Source organism: Rhipicephalus microplus, chromosome 8 (genome assembly GCF_043290135.1).
Source record: "Rhipicephalus microplus isolate Deutch F79 chromosome 8, USDA_Rmic, whole genome shotgun sequence".
Lineage (NCBI taxonomy): Eukaryota > Metazoa > Arthropoda > Arachnida > Ixodida > Ixodidae > Rhipicephalus > Rhipicephalus microplus.
In genome coordinates this window covers 14,181,643-14,201,844 of record NC_134707.1, presented here as the reverse complement: position 1 = coordinate 14,201,844, position 20,202 = coordinate 14,181,643, and the positions used below count along the sequence as shown (strand labels likewise).

Below are 20,202 nucleotides of genomic sequence, written 5' to 3'. Positions count from 1 at the left end.
TAAGATTGTGATCTCATGTGACAGTTATATATTCTTGGGGCTTCGCTGCAAAGTTTTAGTCGGAAGTAATCGCTTGTCTTCGTTGTGCCGCTTAGTCCGTCGTACACTTTTTTGCGCTTCAGCTGAAAAAAAAATAAACGTTGAATACTAATTAGTCCACTTCCACACAATGCTTCTGAAACTAGCCCATTGTATTCTTTCTTGTTTTGCAGTGTAACATTTTCCTTTCAGTATGTTTTATTGCGATTTTGTTTAACACACAAAGTTATTTGAGACAGTAAAAATTAAAAAAATTTCTTGCCTCACATAAAACAGTGGCAGATCCCACGTACTTTAGGAATTGATGGTATGCATTGCATGCGGATGGGAGGTGACTGTGTTGTATCTTTTCGATTGAGTGACATGCTAAGAAGTGACGCTAAAGATAACTTGAAATACACGCACAGACGCTAAAGAGCCCAATACGTTTTACATAATCTGTTCTTCGTGGTTGCGTAGCGATACCAACAGCAACATATGTATTACTAACGCCACATGTGGTAAGCCGATATCGATCGCTTCTGCTGAAAAGGATGGTAACCTCTGAATACTGCTACATAAATCAACTTCACTGGATGGCACCTAACATCAACTGACGTAATCCCGACATGACGGCTATTCGCAGAGGGAAAGCAAATGGATGCTGAGGGACGCACACATTCTCAAGCTGAAGCGGCTTTGTATCTAAGAGGTGCTCAAGGTTGTGATTCACACGTGAGCTAGCTTCTTTATCCTTGCCACATCGCCCTGCTTAGCTTCCAGCAGGCTCGTCAGGATGAGAGCAGAGAGGTAGCACTTACAGTGTGTGACAATTCTCTAACTCCATGCGTACTTGACGCACATTCAAAGTGTTTGCGTGGAAAATATGAGAGTCAATGAACTCAGAGTTATTTGTCCACTCAATCAGGACTACTCGTAGACGACGGCCACTTTATTAGTCTTCTCAATCAACACACTAATCCCACCCCGCAATCCTTCTAAAGCTTTAAGCCCTAACATTGTCTTATATTGCCTCCATGATTGGACCACCTTTGATAAAGTTACGACGTCACGAAATGTTATTTCATAGTGTGATGTTACGTCATATGACCCCACTATACTATAATGATGACGTCACAAATTTTAGTGATCTGTAGCATCATCTTGATGTTGTATGGTGACTTGAGGACGTGACGATGATATTTTTCCGTTATTTGTTCCCGATGCCGCCTGACACTGACATCAACGGCATGGGAAGCCGACGGCCAAGTTTTGCGTTTGATGAGACATCCAAGGATTTCACTTCAAGTTTTTGATGAAGTCATTCGATGGTTATTCAGGAAAGTGAATCAGGGCCCCCTTTTATGAAAGTTTCATTATCGACTTACTGCTTGAACTCGGGTCTGTGATGGCAGGCCGAGACGCCGTCTTCAACAATGACGTCGGTAAGCAGGAGAAGGTACGAGTTGAGCAAGAGGGAGGCAGCTGCCGTCACGCCAACGGTGATACGGGCGCGGCATCTGGTGCTTAGCTGAAGCCTCCACAGGGGACACTGCACGGCGAAGCAGCGTTCAGCGGTGAAGGTCACAGTGAGCCACACTGACCAGAAACTGAACGCTGTCGAGAGGTAGAGGATGCCTTGACACATGCCTCGCTTGTTCAGCATCTGCATTTTCCAAAACACGTATCTCCGTTTACCGAAGTATTATGGGGACCATATATTGGCTTGGTATATCTGATACGAGCTGTAACAGTACATACACAGAAAGCAACTGTCCACTGTCTGTTTACCTTTCCACCGCTTGCTTTCTTTTCTTAGCTATAACCTTTTACTTTTCATGTCTCTTTTTCTTAAGCACAGATAAATATCGCTAGTCTGGCTTACTCAAGAACCATAAATACAAATTGACCATCTCTCCGAAGGGAACCCTGAGGGATGTGATGCAGCAGCGGTGCACACAGTGTTGACCTGGTTGAAACGGTCATCGGCGCCAAAGCTGGAAAAACAGTTTGAAACGAAATTCGGTGTAGCGCTTACTCTAGTGAATGTTTGTTTGAAACGCAAAGACACATAGGTGGGTTGGGATTCGTGTAAGTATCATTAAAGCGTTTGGGAAGACTTTGTAGTCATCGTTAGTTTAGAGTTAAGACATGGGCGCTGGACCAGAGCAGGTGCGCGTTTCACCTGCACCCCGACAGCCTTCTGATCGGTGATGTGCGCGCTGAAAGGTTCCTGCAGGCACGCGACGTCGAAGTGGGAGCTGCAGGTGCTGTGGCGAGCGTGCTGCGGGTGAGATAGAGACTTTCGTCATCACGCACTGGTGGGGGAAGCGTGCGAGAGGAGCGTGACGTCATTGCGCAGCTGCAGGGTGACCTATTTAGAACTGCTCCAACACTTGCGGTGAGGGGAACGCATTGCGGCGCCTTCGTATGAACGCACATACGTACGGCGTTATGCACGAGGGTTAAAGAGCTGCTTCCAATCAAAAACGCATTTAAATTGACCTTGTGCAATGATCTTACGTACAAATTGCGTTTGGCGGTAGAGGCACCAAACGAACTGTCCATCGGGCAAGGAACTGTTTGAGATCCAAACAGTTCTCTGTCAAAACTTAGATTTCACGCCGACTTTTTGATAATTATGAATTGCATCAAAAGGGCCACGTCGATATTCATGCTGATTTTCGAATACGGGGCCACGTCCGAACATTGTTACAGACCACGTCACTGTGTATCTGGAATTCTCGGTTTCTTTATAAAAAGAATCAATGCTGCTGCAGTGAAGCCTGATCAATCAAAGATTGTTACCAGTTTGGTATAACTGATAATTTACTGTATTAGTTTTCATTAAAACTAGATTAAGAAGTACATTATTCCGCAGTTCAAGCAGTACATCTCTGTACATTTTTTTTAATTAAAACCTGCCCATTTCAACGCTACATGACCTCAATCCAGCACGCTAGAAAAGAAAAAGGCTTGGAAGACAACCAGGTATACGCTCCAGCTTTGCTGCCTTGAGTTCCGAACCTTCTCCCCGAACACCTTAGCGAAAGCAAGATTGCACAGATGTGAATACATGCACCGTAGAGGACACAAGGAGTCTGGAGAAAAGCGGGTGGATATTGCTGCAGGTACTTCTCCCAGTAGAAAAAATTTAAACCGATAAAAAACCACCAGACCTGCGCGGAACACGACGCAGAGACACAGCTAAATTTGTAAGAGTGAAATTTGTACCGTATCTTCAAAACATTATTGAGAAAAATACTACAGGTACTATAGTATGAAACCCGCTATGCCATAAATCCTCACCGTTTTCGTGAAGTATAAAGGCCTACACTTTTGTATTAGTATACGTCATTCTTCGCATAAGCGTGGTACCCGCTACGCACCATGCAGTAAAATATTTTGTTCACTTTAATGGTGCTGTGGTTGGCAACAATCAAAAATTGTTCGTGGGCCTTTTTTTTTTAATTGGAAGCAATAAATGAATCTCTCGTCGCCCATTTCTTGCTGTGGGAAGCCAGGTAACCACTTTTTTGAGAACTCGGGACGGAATCCCATACTATCATAAGTATTTTACATTAATTTTTCTTCATTTTTTTCATTCGTACAATTAGCACTTACGGACACCAGCGGCGGTGGTGGACAACTACGGCACCGAAATGGTATCTTGTTGTGAAGCCATAACAGCTTTCCCTGCAAAATAGCCAGCTGCAGAAAACACCCCCACCGATACCAAATTCAATCGGGAGTTCAGCGTTCACTCACCTTCACCCCTTGCTTGTCCAGCCAGACGAATGCCATGAGAAAGAGATACCCAAAGTCTGACAGTGCCAGCGTTCCGAGGTAGAAGCTGGACGCCCGCACTTTGAGTCGCGTGAAGAAAAACGTGATGAAAGACAGGCCGTTTCCAACCAGGCCCAGCACTATTAGCAGCGGTATGAAGAATGTGTAAAGGTATCCCAGTACGGTGACGGCCCTTAGAAAGTTCTCGGAAAACTCTTCATCGAGCTCGTCCGGCCACCCTCCGTCGTGTAATGGCGTGATGTTTTCACTGACGTTGAACGCCGGAACGACGTCGCCTCTCTGCGGCGTGACAACGAGGACCATGGCGTGGGCCTTGTTTACAGCGTGCAGATCCTCGACATTCATGCAGTCCACTCGTGACGCCAAACTGCGGGAGTTGCGCTTGTCACACTGTGCTAGGCTGGAATTCGAATCTGCATAGTAAGCCAAGTGTACAGAAAATATCGAGCCATGGATCGATTACAACCGGCAAGTAGGCAAAAGAAATAATTCAAAAAAGATTCACAGACTATTAGCGTTGTTAAACAGCGCGAAAAGACGAGCGCAGAAGTAAGGAACAGATGCACGGTGGGACCGAAAATTTAATCCCGCCATGCATCACACCATGCGAATGGTGAATCGCACCATGCTTCACACTATGCGAAATGTGCAACTAGTGGGCTGTTCAAAGCTTGATACATTTTACTAAGAGCTCAGCGATAAGTCTTCAACGTCATGATCAGCAACACATTCAAAACATGTGTACGGCTTTGTTAAGAAGCTCTGTGTGTTCTCTGATAGGCGCGTGTACCTCGCTTCGCAAAGTGACGCTTTATGGCGTAGAGGGTTCATAGCAACTGTACATAAGGTACTCGCTATTGGAGAATTTACAATCACCTCTAATAGAGGCCACTGCTCTAGATTACGCTGGCATTAAGCCAAGTATTTCAAACCGGCCTGGCGCTTTTTAAGACTATATTCTTTATTGAGATACTTCAACTCAAAAACTTGGGTCTGTTTAAAAAGATGCTTATTTCATCCTACAATGCTAACATGTGAACATAAAAAAACAGTGTCTACGCCAAAATGACATTAAAATACATATACGACTAAACCAAATACACATGAAAATTTTCAACGAAATTGTTCAGATTCACAGGGTGACTTGATACAATACCAAGAACTGACATACACACACTTATCTCACTATACACAATGCACAGGATCATGTACAAACAGAACGTACAATGCTTCGTGAACATGTCAGCGAATATGTACAACAGATGTTTTGGCACATGTAACTTACATATTTTAGTTTGTCCGTATGATGTGAATAAATACAATAACCCATAGGCATACGGGGAATACGCAAACAGAAATAATAAACACATACAAATTACACACACTAATGATTACCCACACACGGAGTGTACAATACTTCGTGAACATGTCAGTGAATATGTACAACAGATGTTATGGCGCATGTAATTTACAAATTTTACACTGTTCGTATGGTGTGAATGTATACAATAACCCATACGCATATGAGACGTAAACAAACAGAAATGATAAACACTGCTACACGCAAATTACACGCACTATAATGATTCCCCGTTGGGTGCCCTGGCTACAAAAACAAGGTCTTTCGGTTGGTCCCCCTGTCCAACGGTTCAGCCTCTCGGCGAAAATTGAACCTCTTAGTCAATGCCCACCCATATTGATCTGGTGGTTGATTGACTGATATGTGGGGTTTAACATCCCGAAACCACTATGTGATTATGAGAGACGCCGTACTGGAGGGCTCCAAAAGTTTCGACAACCTGTGGTCGTTTAACGTGCAGCCAAATCTGAGCACATGGGTTAATCTGGTGGCTGCGTTCAAACTTGGGAACATTGTCAAACGAAAAGAAAATATGCCACGTTTGAGGCACAATATCAATACGTGAGTGTGAGAAAGCGTGGCATTTGATTTAAAAATGCATAGGTCTCCAACTGTAAAGACCGAAGTGTTTATTTCGCTGGGATGACAATGTGTTGCTATGAGCGAAAACAAGCGGGTGTCTTGTACGCATCTCTAAAAAAATCACTGCATATCCGGAGAGTGCATGATGATGAGTGGGGCGGAGCACCCGTCCACCCGTCCGTGCGACCATCCATACGTTCGTCCGTCTGTACATCCGTCCGTCCGTCCGTGCATCTCTCTGTCTGTCCGTCGGTCCATCCGTCCGTCTCTCTAGTGAGCACTCCAAGTACCGCCATCTCGCATTTTTACATCATATATTTAGCATACAGAAGTGCGGCCATCCAGCGGACATTCTAAGGAGCATCTCTCGAGCAGCAACTGTGAACTTTGATTTGACGAGCACGGTCGTGTCTGACTCGCAAGTTATCTGCCTATATGGGCTAAAAATTGCAGAGTATTTTCTTGCGGCACAAAACACCCTGCAATTTTTTAGATCTCCGTTTAACTTTTCACAGCGGGCAAACGTGCTGGGAATATTTTCCTCGCGCTAAGAAAGGGGTAATGCCGTACGACTCTTGCCAATCAAAAATAGTTAAGCGTGCTATTGCTACGCTCTGCCCGGGATCTTCTCTCGAAAAATCGTGCACGCACATGATGCAGGCATCATTCGAGAACCAGATCCAGCGACTTGAGGCTGCGAAGTTCCCTGACTCGTTCTTGACAGCTGTTTCCGAAGTGCTTTTGCGGAAAAGAAAAAGTGAAGGTACTATATCTGCCACGGGGGAACAATGAACTAAAACTGTATGACCTGCAGTGATTCCTTATGTTTATAAGGTTTCCCGCAACCTGAAAAAGGTAGCAGGCCAGTATGGGGTACCTGTCACCTTTTCCGCGCCCGTAAAACTGGCTCAGCCGTACCCGAGAACTGCTCGGGAGGTAGACGCGAGCCGTCCGGGATGCGGCAAGAAACATGGCACGATGTATGGGAAATGTGCCAAAGGCGTTGTTTATGAGATTCCCTTTTCTTGTAGCAACTCGTACATCGGGACTACCGGGCGGTGTATCAATGAACGGGTTAGGGAGCATGAATAAAATTTAATGAAAGATGGCTTGGCGCATTTGCCTATGCATTGTAAAGCCTGCGGGTGTGTACCACGTTTTAACGAGGTTAAAATTCTAAGCAGAAGTAGGCATAAAACAGCTCGTCAGTTGATGGAAGCATATTACATTAAAAAGAAAGGCGAAAATTGTATCAGCGAACCGTCGGTGACATTGTACTTATCGGAAGAGAGATTGTTCGATAGCTGGATAGCGTAAGGCTGTGTGAAGACTGCGCATGTCTGTATGTTGTTACTTAGGTCTGGATTTTCGCCCGGTCTACTTTAGTTGGAAGTGTCGCTTGTGCTTGTCGTTGAGTGTTTCTTTACTTTGCGTGTGTATTATTTGCAGCCAAATCATGTCAGTAAGCAAGTACCAATTAGGTCAACAATGAGTATTGTGATAACTACAACTGCGTATAGAAACTCTTGACCACGTCTTGTGCCACTGTCCCGACATTGAACGATATTGCGGGACACTCAAGGGTGCCTTGAGAAGACTGAACGATCGTTTTTCACTCCGAAAAATATCTTGATTGCACCATCATCAAGTACATCAGCCCAGTAAGCCACACGAGACCTCCTGCGGTTCTTCAAAGCAACATCACTGAGAGACCAGCTGTGAAACTCTGCACTGTGTGCGTGATGGGCAGTGTCTCTCCTATCTACTTTTTACTCCCTTATACCACCTCCCCATGTGTAGTATAGCAAGCTGGACGTAGTCTTTGGTTAACCTCTCTCTCTCTTAACTGTATTTCCTCTCCCTCTCAGCAACATGTGACACCACGATGGCATCATCACCATTGACTCTTTTTTTTTTCACTCGAGCTGATGCCCATGCATGGTTCCTTTATGTGTTTCAACAGGCATCTAACTTACGAATCTTCGTGAATCTTACTGACCTAAGCGTCGAGATGATGGCTCACTGTTTTAGAAGGTTTGCGATCACCGCTGGCTCTGCGATGAAGTACAAAAATCCCGTAGGGGATACGTCGGCTCCACACGAAATCTTGTCGTTTTCGCCATGTTTGTACGCTCGTTTTTGCGTCGTTGATTTCTTCTTTTCGCTGTCGTTGATTTCAGATTATTGTGTAGTCTCCTAGAAAAGAAAGCGAAAAGTGGAAACTGTCAGTTTTCATCTTTCTGTTAGTACGGCACCATTATAATTCTCTCGTTATTAACCTACACCTAATAGCGACCACTGTCTCCACACCCGGCGTCTTACCCTATGTTCTTCCTAACCTAACCTATTAGGATTTAAAAGACTACCTACGCTTAAGGGCTTTAGCCACTCAGCTTCCACTGACAATATGCAAACTCGACAGGCGTTTTTTTACCCGCTAATTACCCGTAATTAGTCAGCGAGGGACGCGCTTCGCGCTGTTGCCCCTGGTGTCGGAAAATCGTTAGGAAGAACATGCCTACCGTGTACGAGCGTTAGCCAATGAGATTCGTCAATGGGGCTTCAATGGTTGTCGGTACTTAATAACGAAGCAAAAAAAAAAGATCTAGGAAACCTAGGCACCACATTAAAAAAAATCCGTCATGCATTGGAAGGATTTACAGATAGTGTAACAAAAAGCACAGTTTTGTAAACGAACCTACTTCAATTTTTTTTCTCTGAGTCATCGACTCGTCCATGAATAAATCTTGCTCTAAAGTACTTATAATGGCCTGCAGTCCAAAAATATCTAATAAATCCTAATCTCGCCCAGCGTTCCCGACTATTCCACTTTCAGTGCCATAGTTCGGGTATCCACCTTCTCCTGAACGTTATTGTCTACTTTGTCATATCTGTTGTCACTCTGAGCTGCTTACGTTGTCAGCACCCTAATTTGACCCTCAAAGATGAACCTAACGAAATCGTCTAGTTTTACCATCCGTTCTTTTAAATGCATTTGAGAAATGCCCTGCCACGAGGTGAAGAAAAGGCAGAAATGAAGAGATAGAAAAAAAAGAAAGAAAGAAAGAAAGAAAGAAAGTAAGAAAGAAAGAAAGAAAGAAAGAAAGAAAGAAAGAAAGAAAGAAAGAAAGAAAGAAAGAAAGAAAGAAAGAAAGAAAGAAAGAAAGAAAGAAAGAAAGAAAGAAAGAAAGAAAGAAAGAAAGAAAACATGAATCGATTGGGCTTTGTTTAGTGAGCCATGTTGAAAGATAACTGAGCTGGAGTTTTTGAAGGCTCTCCGAGTTGTAAACTACTGCTACCTCCAAGGAAAACTGGTAAGCGGGGCCTTTTGCATTCAATCATTTACGATTTTTGCATGTGGTTGGATGATATGCAAGTCGGAAGCATTGCAACTTAGTACACTAATGCATTTATTTCTTATATAGTACCTCGGCCTTTTAGAGAGCTAACGAAAGGTTGCTTCATTCAAATATTTACCTTTAGGCTTTCGGGTAGATACACCATGTATGTAGGCTGGTTACGACAAGCCGGGCCGGCCTTGTAGTCTTATGACATTTCCCCTTGCTGGTTTTAGGTCACGTTGCTTGGAAGTATAGTGTGAACTAAAATTTGTAAACTGTGGTACTCTTGACCACACATCAAGATAATTCATTACAGAAGTACTTAAACTATAATAAGTGAAGTGCAATTGTCCCCTTATACTAATTAGTGACCACTATTTACTTCATGTAATTATCATGGCAAGTGCGCATGACAACACACGTAGAGGCATGAACGAGTCACAGACGAGGACATGCAGGTAAATGCGCACACATGGAATATAAAGACTTAGCCAGTATCGTGAACAGTAGCAGCAGTCTGAAGGGTATTTATGCTCCTACTTTTAAATAGCACACTGTGTACTGGTTAGCAGCCACATAATTTAGAAAAGTTATTGACGTTTTGTACGCATAATCGTGTGCCCTTCTATTTGCATATATGTGTGCCATCACTTAGCATAACATTTTTATTCCAAAGTAATCAACAAAATTGAGGTTGGTCGAAATGTTTCTTAAGAGTGTCACTATTACTGCAAGATGTGCGGTGGTGTTTGCAAGAGATATGACAACATACGTGGCTTAGGAGTTACCTAGTTAAATAGACCAGAAAATCATTCCTGGTTAGTAACACAAAAAGTCTCAAGCTTTACTAGCTGCTCGCTATAGTAAAAACATCCCGCGAAAGTAGCAAATATGTTCAAAACAAGTAAATGAATGCGTTTCCAAGTGTTCACCTTTTTTTTAGATTTATTGCCAATCCGAATAACATAGGTAGCGGGAAAGCGGCCCCTATGAGAACTAGTATTGTTGTACTGCCCGAGTGAAGCCAGCAAACTATGTACGATTCCTCAACCGTGGAAACGTGTTTAGCGTAGTTTTTCAGTTCTTATGCATCTGTTGACATCAGCTTTATGATGTTGCAATCGTTCTTTGCTCAATAAAGCTGTCAAGATATAACTTTCCTACGTTGAGGAATTTTATCAATGGAATTGACTCGCCTGGCCTTTCCCTGAGTGGTAATGTTCAAAATATTGCAGCCCTAGGAATTGAAATGGATGAAATTGCGGCAAGTTGCAATTTTCTGAAGCGGAATTGCAAAGAAATGTAGGTGCCCCTTCCGCAACGCTGGTGCGTACTACATGCATATTTTAGCGTCATTTCGTAACATTTTTGTCAACTAAAAGAAGACTATTACACCGTCATCTTCCCTCCGCATGCTTTGCATAACATCGATTCCCGTGCTACGTGGGACCTGCTGATATTTCATCATCTTATTACTCTAGGTCAATGAAGATACATTATGGCAGCTAAGACTCAAGGTCTTGCCGTCATCCGAGAAAGCGTGGCTCCATTATGGATTGCCTTCCCGTCGCACCCCCTTCTTTCACTGAATAAAGACGCAAAATAAAGGTTTGAGACTCTCGCAGGAGTTCTTTTAATGAGTTGTCCTTATTGTGCTAGATGAGATAGAACGAACTCGTTTAGACTTCCAAGTGCAACAAGACGCGCTGTTTCATTTCAACGACCTTATTGTATGAACACTACCTCGTGAAAATGAATACGCAATCTCAATTAAAGATGGCCACGTCGAAGAACAAATTATTGCTGCCATGGAAATTAAGGTTACAGCGTAGTGTGAGTCACATGAATGCACTCTATTTCTTCAGGAACTTGGAGAGACTTCCAACATCATCTCAAATTATGTGTCCTTTTTTTTCGCAACTTCATTAGCACAGTTCTTCCGTGTTTGAGAGGAGTGTTCGCCTTCACTTGGTGTCCGCTTTCTTCTAAGTACCGGTGATCTTAGTCTAATCCGGAAAGGTTCTGGAGGAACTCAGCGCAAGGCTCGTCAGCCCTAACTCCAATGGCTCACTGGTACACTCCCTAAGACCTTTTCTATACCTCTCATGTGTCGTTGCTTAAGGGTTGGAAAATGTATAAGGAGCTTGAGTTCACGGTGAAACATGATTTGCTGGCACAGCGCCCTGCACTATTTTTTTTTTTCAATAATGTAAGCCAGATCCGCCTGATCCAGCCGCTCACCATCCTCTCCTCAAGCTTTTTCCTGCTCTCGCCTATCGCCTAGCCTTCGCAAATGCTTTGCGGTCATGGGGGAGCAAAGCTCTCATTTAGTGCCTCACAACGGAAATATTATGAATTAATGTTAAACAATAGTGAAGGCACTCTCACCCACAAAAGGCAAAGCTGCAACGCCGACTACGAGCTACAACTCCTGTTTGCGTGTCTTTCTAATTGTCTGTCAACCGATTCAGCCACTCGGTGAAAGATTCAGCCCTCGCTCAACGCCCAGCCATCTTTATCTGGTGGCTGCCTTCTTACTTGTGAACATTGTCAATCAAAAAGAAAGTATTACGGATGACCGAGGCGCATTACGTAAGTATTAGGTGGAATGTTTCTTTACTCTAAAATGCATACATACGTCATTTTTAAGACCCCCGTGTTTCTTACGCTGCACTGACAATGCGATTTTATGCATGAAAGAAAAAAAGAATGGATGTCTCCAGCACTTTGCTGCACTTTGATAGGTTCTGCCACCTACCAGTAGCTCTGAATTCTACGCAATCTCTCGTTTCTCAACATTACTACCAGATCGCGTCCATATCTCACGCAGCGCCTCCAGACAGAAGGCAATGGTCTTCTGACGGCATTTGCAGCGGAGCATGCAGATAAATGGCCAAACATTATATTTGCTTTTTGTAAGTGTGCACGTATCATAGTATATCTCATTGAACCCCTCTACACTGGTGTCTGAGCTTTGCCGTGAGTACTCGACATGTTGAAGCCCTGTTTATGGCTGGTTGATGACGGCTAACATCAGGTGAATAATGGCTGACATTGTCTATAGCCACCTGTGGGATGGATAATGCTGATTTGAGCAAAGATGATGGCTAACATTTGGTAAGTATTGACTGACGTTGTCATTGGCCGCTTGTAGGATGGATAATGCTGACTTGTGCGACCTGATGTAAGCTATACGACTAGGTTATTGCCACTGTCACTGTATTGCTCGAAAAGTTTGGCGACACCTACCATATCATTGCCTATTCATGGCTGAATTTCCTTTAACAATGAAAAGTCATCTATTTTGCTGCTTTTTTGCTACAAATGCTGAAGTTTGTAATATAAGATTAGCTTAACAAATAGTAAATGAAAGCGCTTTTAACGAAGGATTTGTAGAAGTACATTGAGATGGTAGAATTTAAACCGCCTTGGGACATGTAAAGCTCATATGGGAAGTTCTGCAGAATAGAAAGCGTCTCTCTTTCCGATAGTTTATAGTCAAATAAGTGTTCGATGACCGCTGCATGAACATTTCCCGGTACCCTTCCAGTCGTGCTACAATGCTATATTAGGAAAACAAAAGTCACCGTACTGATGATTCCCAAAAACCATATCCCAGGTACTGCATTGACCACAGAGTTTCCTACATTCACCTAGAGGGAACTCTGGTATCCCGATCGTTCTGGCATGACAGAAATGAAGGGTTGTACAAGGACATGGTGATTATTTCTGATTGCGGCTTCGAGCGCATGTGTGGCAGTCATTATTGTAGTGTTTTGGCCTTTGCTTCGGGTGAAAGAATGAATCCGTGAGAGCTGATTTGAAATAGTGAGCCCGAAAGGTAAGGGTAAGTTGTGATGAAGTGGAAGTGCTGAACACTTGCGGAACACTTGCTGAACTGCACCCATGGAGCTAAACGGAGCTGAAATAACGAAGCTGAGACAAATCTGTCTATTCCCATGCCAACGAAAGCTGATTGATTGATTGATTGATTAATTAATTGATTGATTGATTGATTGATTGATTGATTGATTGATTGATTGATTGATTGATTGATTGATTGATTGATTGATTGATTGATTGATTGATTGATTGATTGATTGATTATTTGATTGGTTGATTATTTGATTGATTGATTGATTGATTGATTGATTGATTGATTGATTGATTGATTGATTGATTGATTGATTGATTGATTGATTGATTGATTGATTGATTGATTGATTGATTTATATGCGGGGTTGTACGTCCCAAAGCCAACTAATGATTATGTGAGACGCCGTAGTGGAGGGCTCCGGAAATTTCGGCCACCTGGGGTTCTTTAACGTGCACTTAAATCTGAGCACACGGGCCTACGACATTTCCGCCTCCACTGGAAATGCAGCCGCTGCAGCCGGGATTCGCACCCGCGACCTGCGGGTCAGCAGCCGAGTACCTTAGCCACTAGACCACCGCTGCGGGGCATGCTAACTGAAGCGTCATTTGTTGCAGCTCCCACAGACTCTAGCGCCAGTGTTCTTTATAGTGCACTTATAGGAAATCCTCGCAGACGCTTGACGGATTGCATGCTTGACGGTTGTTCCATCCGCGATGTACTCTCTCAGATCACTGGACCCTGTCCGGGATCTTCGCGAACCGCCTTCCATATTTGTTTTTCTCTCTCATCTTATATATCCCATCTTATATATTACCTTAAGACCTAAAGCGGAGCTGTCTTACTTTAATAAAGAACGTTGCTGGCTACACTTTCCTGTTCATTTTATCCTCATAATCCCTACCCCCATGGGAAATTCTAAGGCGTCGGGTAGACACTTTTGTGCGACAAAGCACTACAATTGTGCACTACTTAGACATTTCCAAAAATAATTTCCGCTCTGAATATCATTACTCTTGCTTTTTTAGCTGTGCTTCTAATCCGACAAGAATACCTATTCATCTTTTTGAATTCTTTTTTCGTTCGTTTACACCCTACATTGATCGGGACACTGTTTCGGGATATACAAGAAATATTTCTTGATCTCTTTCTCTCTCTCTTTCTAGCTCGTGACCTAAAACGAAACAGCATAGTCTTGCGTATTCAACTTCCAAATTTTAGTTTCTCATTTTCAATCGAGGCCACAAGACGTGCCGCTCTTGATGAGACAAGTTTTTTTCATCAAATAAAGGAGGTCTAATAAATCAAAAAAACATTATTTCCTACTACCAAGAAAAGCACGTCACTGCAATATTTTCTGGCAAGAAAAAAGGATCCAGCAAATCTATCCTTTTGGTCTTGAAAATGATATGTTCACAAAATTTCATTAAACCTCTTATACAAGAGTTATAAAATCGCGTCCATATGAGTAATGAAACGTGCAACGGCTAGTGGTGTCTGATTTTCTTGTTAACGCTGTACATGTTATGACCGGCTTCGTTAAAAAAACAAAGACACAAACAAAAAGCACGCCATATGCTCTGACATACAGGCTCATTTAAAAAGTCTTTCTGGCGTACCCAATTCGGGGCCACTGCGATAGCAATAAGTGACAGCTCGGCGCACCACTTCAGACTGTCACCAATACGGCATATTCGTGGTAAAAGGTTGAACAAAGCTGACGGACGAAAGGCGAGCTTCCATTTATTTGTTCGCCTGCCAACTCAACGCTTCGCTGGCCATTAGGCGAGACACGAAGATTTTAAAGACTTACGAAACACTTTGATCCCGCTAGTCAAAGAAAAAAGTTATCGAGGGAAAAAAAAAGCTTGATGCCCCACTTATTCTCGCCGAAGTGCTTCAGGACTGAAAAATAAACAAGCCCAGAGACGTTGTGGGTGTAGCCTAAAAAAAAATTCTCGAAAACCTGATTCCCAGGACAGGCAGAAATTTTTTTACAGCTTTGTGATTACGTGTGGTCTTTTTCTTTCATTTTTTTGTTTTTCCTATAATCACGCTTTTTTTAATTTTGCATTACGCTCCCACTTTCCGAGCTCCGTTCTCATAACTTTCATTCTTCTTGAGTGGGTAGAAACGTTGGATGCAGTGAAGACAAATTTGATCTGAGAGAATATAATGCGCCTAATATTAACACGAATAAGATATTGAATGGGCCAACGTGACATGTTGCGCTGTGCACAACGTAAATATGGGCAAGACGAACAACAAGGTAATGAAGTGCACTGTACGGTCACCAAAGCCTCTAGCCTGGGCAGACGGCAGTTTCGGTTCCTATCTTTGCCATACAATAAGTTTTTTTTTATTATTATCATTGATAAGATATACAGGGAGATGTTAGCGCACAAGCAAGGCACCGGCTTAGGTGATTGTCGAACACACGTCTTAAAGAAAATATAAAGAGCAGCGCGTTGAAAAAACAACACCCGAACACATATACTAAAACACACGTATACGCACATATCAAACAACACCAACACAAAGATAGGAAAATCTTGAACAGAATGGTGCTCGAGCCCGGGTCCACTGCGTGCCAGCCAAGTATTCTACCACTGAGCCACGCCGGGGCTTGGGACTTGTTCGCAAACTTGCCTTAGGCAAGCTTGATGTCGGGAAGAGAGTTTCGTTAATGTAATGAAACGTGCAATGGTGAGTAGTGGCTGTTTGTTGTTGTTGTTGTTGTTGTTGTTATTGTTATTGTTATTGTTATTGTTATTGTTGTTGTTGTTGTTGTTGTTGTTGTTGTTGTTGTTGTTGTTGTTGTTGTTGTTGTTGTTGTTGTTGTTGTTGTTGTTGTTGTTGATGATGATGATGATGATGATGATGATGATGATGATGATGATGATGATGATGATGATGATGATGATGATGATGATGATGATGATGATGATGATGATGATGATGTACATGTTACGGCCGACTCCGTTAAAAAAGCAAAAAATCATACAGAAGCGTGTCATATGCTTTGGCGTATAGGCTCATATAAAACGTCTTTCTGACGTACCCAGTTCAGGCCCACTGCGATAGGAATAAACGGTATAGCTCGAGGCAAAACTTCAGACTGTCACCGACACGGCAAAGTCACGGTGAAAAGTTGAACGAAGCCGACAAACGAAAGGCGAGCCTCCGTTTGTGTGTTCGTTTTTTTTTTTTTTTTACTTGGTTGTCGCGAGCACATTTAGGCTTAACTTTGGGCACGTCGGCGGGAGCAAAAGGTGCCCTAATGAGCACTCCTTTCAAAGCTCGCGTTGACGGTGAGCGAGAAAGATGGGGCATGCTTTCCAGTTTCTTTTGCAAGTGCGTGTACATTTCAGTGGAGACTCAATTCGTTGTTTGAACGAAACGAAAGTTCAAGACCGCATAACGAGGTGTGTCGGTGTTACTCTACACGCTACGTTTAAGTTCCGGAATGACGCGTTTGTCCCGCTAACGAACATGCCTATGCAGCGAAGCCTTTCTCCGTACATATACATTGAGTTGTAGATGAATTCAGCCTCGCGCTGCAAGTCGCTAGCTTCCTGGCCAGCTCATTCGATAGAGCACCTGTCCCGGAAAGGCGTTTTTCTCGGGTTTGAACCCCAGACCAGGGTGAATTCTTCAGCAACTGTGAAGTGTTTCTTTCTAAGAAATCCACACGGATTTTCTTGTGAATTCGAGCAACAATCAAAGGGTTGCCTATTTTTCATTTTCCTATATATCCCACCACCTTGCAGGTTTCCGCGGAACCCCTCTGCAGTGCGTGTCTAGCGTCTCGCCAATCGACACGCCTGCCCGTTCACCAATCTAGCGAAGAATGGAATCAACCTAGATAAATGCAGCCACTGCGTACAGAAATGCGGAGTTTAGGCTGAGCATAAACTTCTCCGTAATACACGGCTGCTTGCGGCATTGGGAGGACAGATGCGCAACTCTGCTACATAAAAAGCATATATATATATATATATATATATATATATATATATATATATATATATATATATTGGATAACTCAGACAGGACGCATGAATTTCTTATCACCACGTAAAGACCAGTGAAATATTCAAACACTTGCTTTGTCTCAATAGGCTTCTGCTTTATTTATTACTAAATTAGTTTTGGTGTTTTAATGAGCTTTAGTGTCTGAGTGGCTAAGGTACTAGGCTGCTGACCCGGATGCGTCGGGTTCGAATCCTGGCTGCGGTGGCTTCATTTCCGATGGAGGCGGAAATGTAGGCCCGTGTGCTCAGATTTGGGTGCACGTTAAAGAACCCCAGGTGGTCGAAATCTCCGGAGCCCTCCACTATGGCGTCTCTCATAATCATATGGTAGTTTTGGGACGTTAAGCTCCACATATCATCATCAGCAGCAGCTTTAGTGTCTGCATGCATGTACAAAATGTATCGCTGCTGAGTGAAGCGTATCTGTCAATATTTTGTATCTGCAAATACTTAAACAGTATGACAGCTCTTACTATAGTTTACGAATAAGTTAACTAGCGACTTTGAACGCCTAATAGTTTTAACATTTTGAAACTCGTCGCAAATCTAATTTATGGTTCCTGTGAACAACGCAAAAGGGGGAGCACTTAAAATGATAAACTGTACGTTTACACTAGACATCGGCGATTGCGTCAAAATGGTTTTTAAAAAATCAAAAAATATCCACGGAATGAATGATGATGAGTGGGGCGAAGCATCCGTCCATTCGTCCGTCCGTGTGTCCGTTTTTCGGTCATGCGTAAAACAATAAAATGCAACTTTTTGCCTCACATTTATTGTATACTGCTTTGAATAACGTAAGTTGTGAATGTGCTGTGGCTATTGTCGTTGTTATTGTTTTTCACGCTTCCTGTGTGACGAAATATTGAGCCGTCCACACTGACTGTAAACACTTTTCCCGCTGTACTGCCTTTGGCACTATGGGTGCCGAATAAGTAAATAACAGTGAAGTGTGGCAACGTGAACTAACAAACGACCTTACTAAAAGCTCGATCAGATTGTCATATCAGAAAAGTTCGATCACCGACAAGCCCGTGATCGAGCGAGTACCAATTATTGGGAAAACGGCACATACTATTACGCATGTAATCAAAGGCGAATATTTGTCAGAAGTCTGCATGGTTGGGAAAGAAATTGTGGGAATGAGAAAAATCCGACAAAGAAATACATTACAAAAAAACGACGTTTTGAATCCGGTTCAGATCCGTCCAGGCAATGCGGTGATTCTATGTATAGGTAAGCTGAGGAATACTCGCCGGTGATTCCTCCCATAATCCCGGCGCATTCAGCAGACAGCGGGCAGCGTCAACCGTTCCGCGTGGATATTGCCTTCCCTGTACTGCCAGGGCTGGCGACTGCCACGGTGAGCCTCCCACGCAAGGCGAGCAACCCTGTACAGGCGCCGCACATCTAGGGCCTTCTCACTCCTGAGGAAGAAGCCGGACCAGCTTCGAAACGTTGGGTTTCGTCCTAATAAAGTTTTTTTTTTTGTTGTTAAAGTTTCTTCTCATTGCTTCAAAGACGCTTGCGGCTGGAACAAGTTTGACGGCCCCATTTAACGGCTCACGTCTAGTATGCCACCACCACCACCAAAATATGTAGCTTCCAGTTAATGAAAACTGCAGCAAAGACGCGAAATTTGAACGTCGATGGTTCGGTTCCTGCCAGCGGTAAGTCATCTTTTCGTGCACAACGCCTTTTTTTTTTGCATTTACACTACAATTTATCAGTTACATCCCCCACACTTTCTCTGGCATCATTGTTTGTTAGTTCACATCAATATTGTATCTAACAAATAAAAACGAGCATGATTGATTTGTGGAGTTTAACGTCCCAAAACCATATGATTATGAGAGACGCCGCAGTGGAGGGCTCCGGAAATTTTGACCACCTGGGGTTCTTTAACATGCGCCCAAATATGAGCACACGGGCCTACAACATTTCCGCCTCCATCAGAAATGCAGCCGCCGCAGCCGGGAATCGAACCCGCGACCTGCGGATCAGCAGCCGAGTACCTTAGCCACTAGACCACCGCGGCGGGGCAAATAAAAACGAGCCTCTAAATGTTCATTTATTTCCTAGAGCTGTAGCAAAAACTAGTTCGTATTTTTTGTCGGGCACCAGCGAGAATCGTTCAGGCTAAAAGATGAAATGTGCACGTGCATCCAGTTTCCAAATCAGCAGTTTTACTTCACAGAATATATTTCAGTGCGAGTCAATTATCGCACTGATTCTCAGCGTAGTCGCTCTCATATTGCCACGCGATCTTCTTGTTTAATTTATTGAAACGACCCATTTGCGTGTCGGTGAACCTTCCCCGACATGTTTAGTCTATGCGCATAATTTTACGCGCACAAGGCGAACGGTAGAGTTTGCTCAGAAACGAATGCTGCCATCCACGATAACGCTGCGCTGCAGTACTGTCCGGGGTGTCACGAATTCAATCCCGGTCGCGAGAGTCGCATTTCAGTCGATGCGAAACGGTTGAGGCGTGAGTAATGAGCGTTGTCAGCGCACCTTAAGGTAACCCAGATGGAAACTTCAAGAGCCCTCCACTACGGCATTCCCCATAATCATATCGTGGTTTCGCGACGTAAACCTTAGGTATTACTGTTATTACAGGATATGCTAAGGCTGAAACCTTCTTTACCATACGTACAAATGCCGACGCGCCTTACAATTGATCACTTATCAGCAAAAAATGCCTGTAAGCTCCTATATCGTTTAAATGTGAGTGTCATTCTTTTTCCTTGTCACAAATTCGCTCATTAGACAGTTTCGTACTGACCAGCGTAAACATACATGCTGGTCAGTACTGGTTCTCTCTCACCTTCCTGAGCTCGTGACAATGTCCTTATAATGAAAGCATACTTCGCAGAGACAGCCTGTAAACGCAGTAAGATGGTAAGTTGGGCCAGTTTGTAGGGATTCATCGTAAACTTGTTTACAGCGCAACACCAGAAACACAGAAGAGGGAAGGAGCAAAAGAAAGAGACAAAAAGTGCCGTCTTCTCTTTGTCTTTCTCTTTTGCTCCTTCCCTGTCCTGAACTTCTAGTGTTGTGCTGTAAATGCGCCGTCTTCTCTTTGTCTTTCTCTTTTGCTCCTTCCCTGTCCAGTGTTTGTAGTGTTGCGCTGTAAACAAGTTCACGATGAAGCCTGTAAACGTCGAAGTACTCTGGCTAATT

The 20,202-nt window shown here is 43.4% G+C and overlaps 1 protein-coding gene across 3 annotated transcripts in view; it reads right to left on the bottom strand.

The window, feature by feature from the left end:
• Positions 1-20,202, bottom strand: part of LOC119165208 (uncharacterized) — a 48,523-nt gene that overhangs the window by 7,058 nt on the left and 21,263 nt on the right. The window contains exons 2-4 of one of the 3 annotated variants that reach the window (XM_075871108.1): positions 7,767-7,963; positions 3,787-4,238; positions 1,407-1,684 (exon numbers count right to left, since the gene is read on the bottom strand). In XM_075871108.1, coding sequence (XP_075727223.1) covers positions 1,407-1,684; positions 3,787-4,170 — 662 coding nt within the window. In that variant the 5' untranslated portion in view covers positions 4,171-4,238; positions 7,767-7,963. The remainder of the gene's footprint in view (positions 1-1,406; positions 1,685-3,786; positions 4,239-7,766; positions 7,964-20,202) is intronic. The other 2 variants (XM_075871110.1, XM_075871109.1) reach the window with 2 other exon arrangements.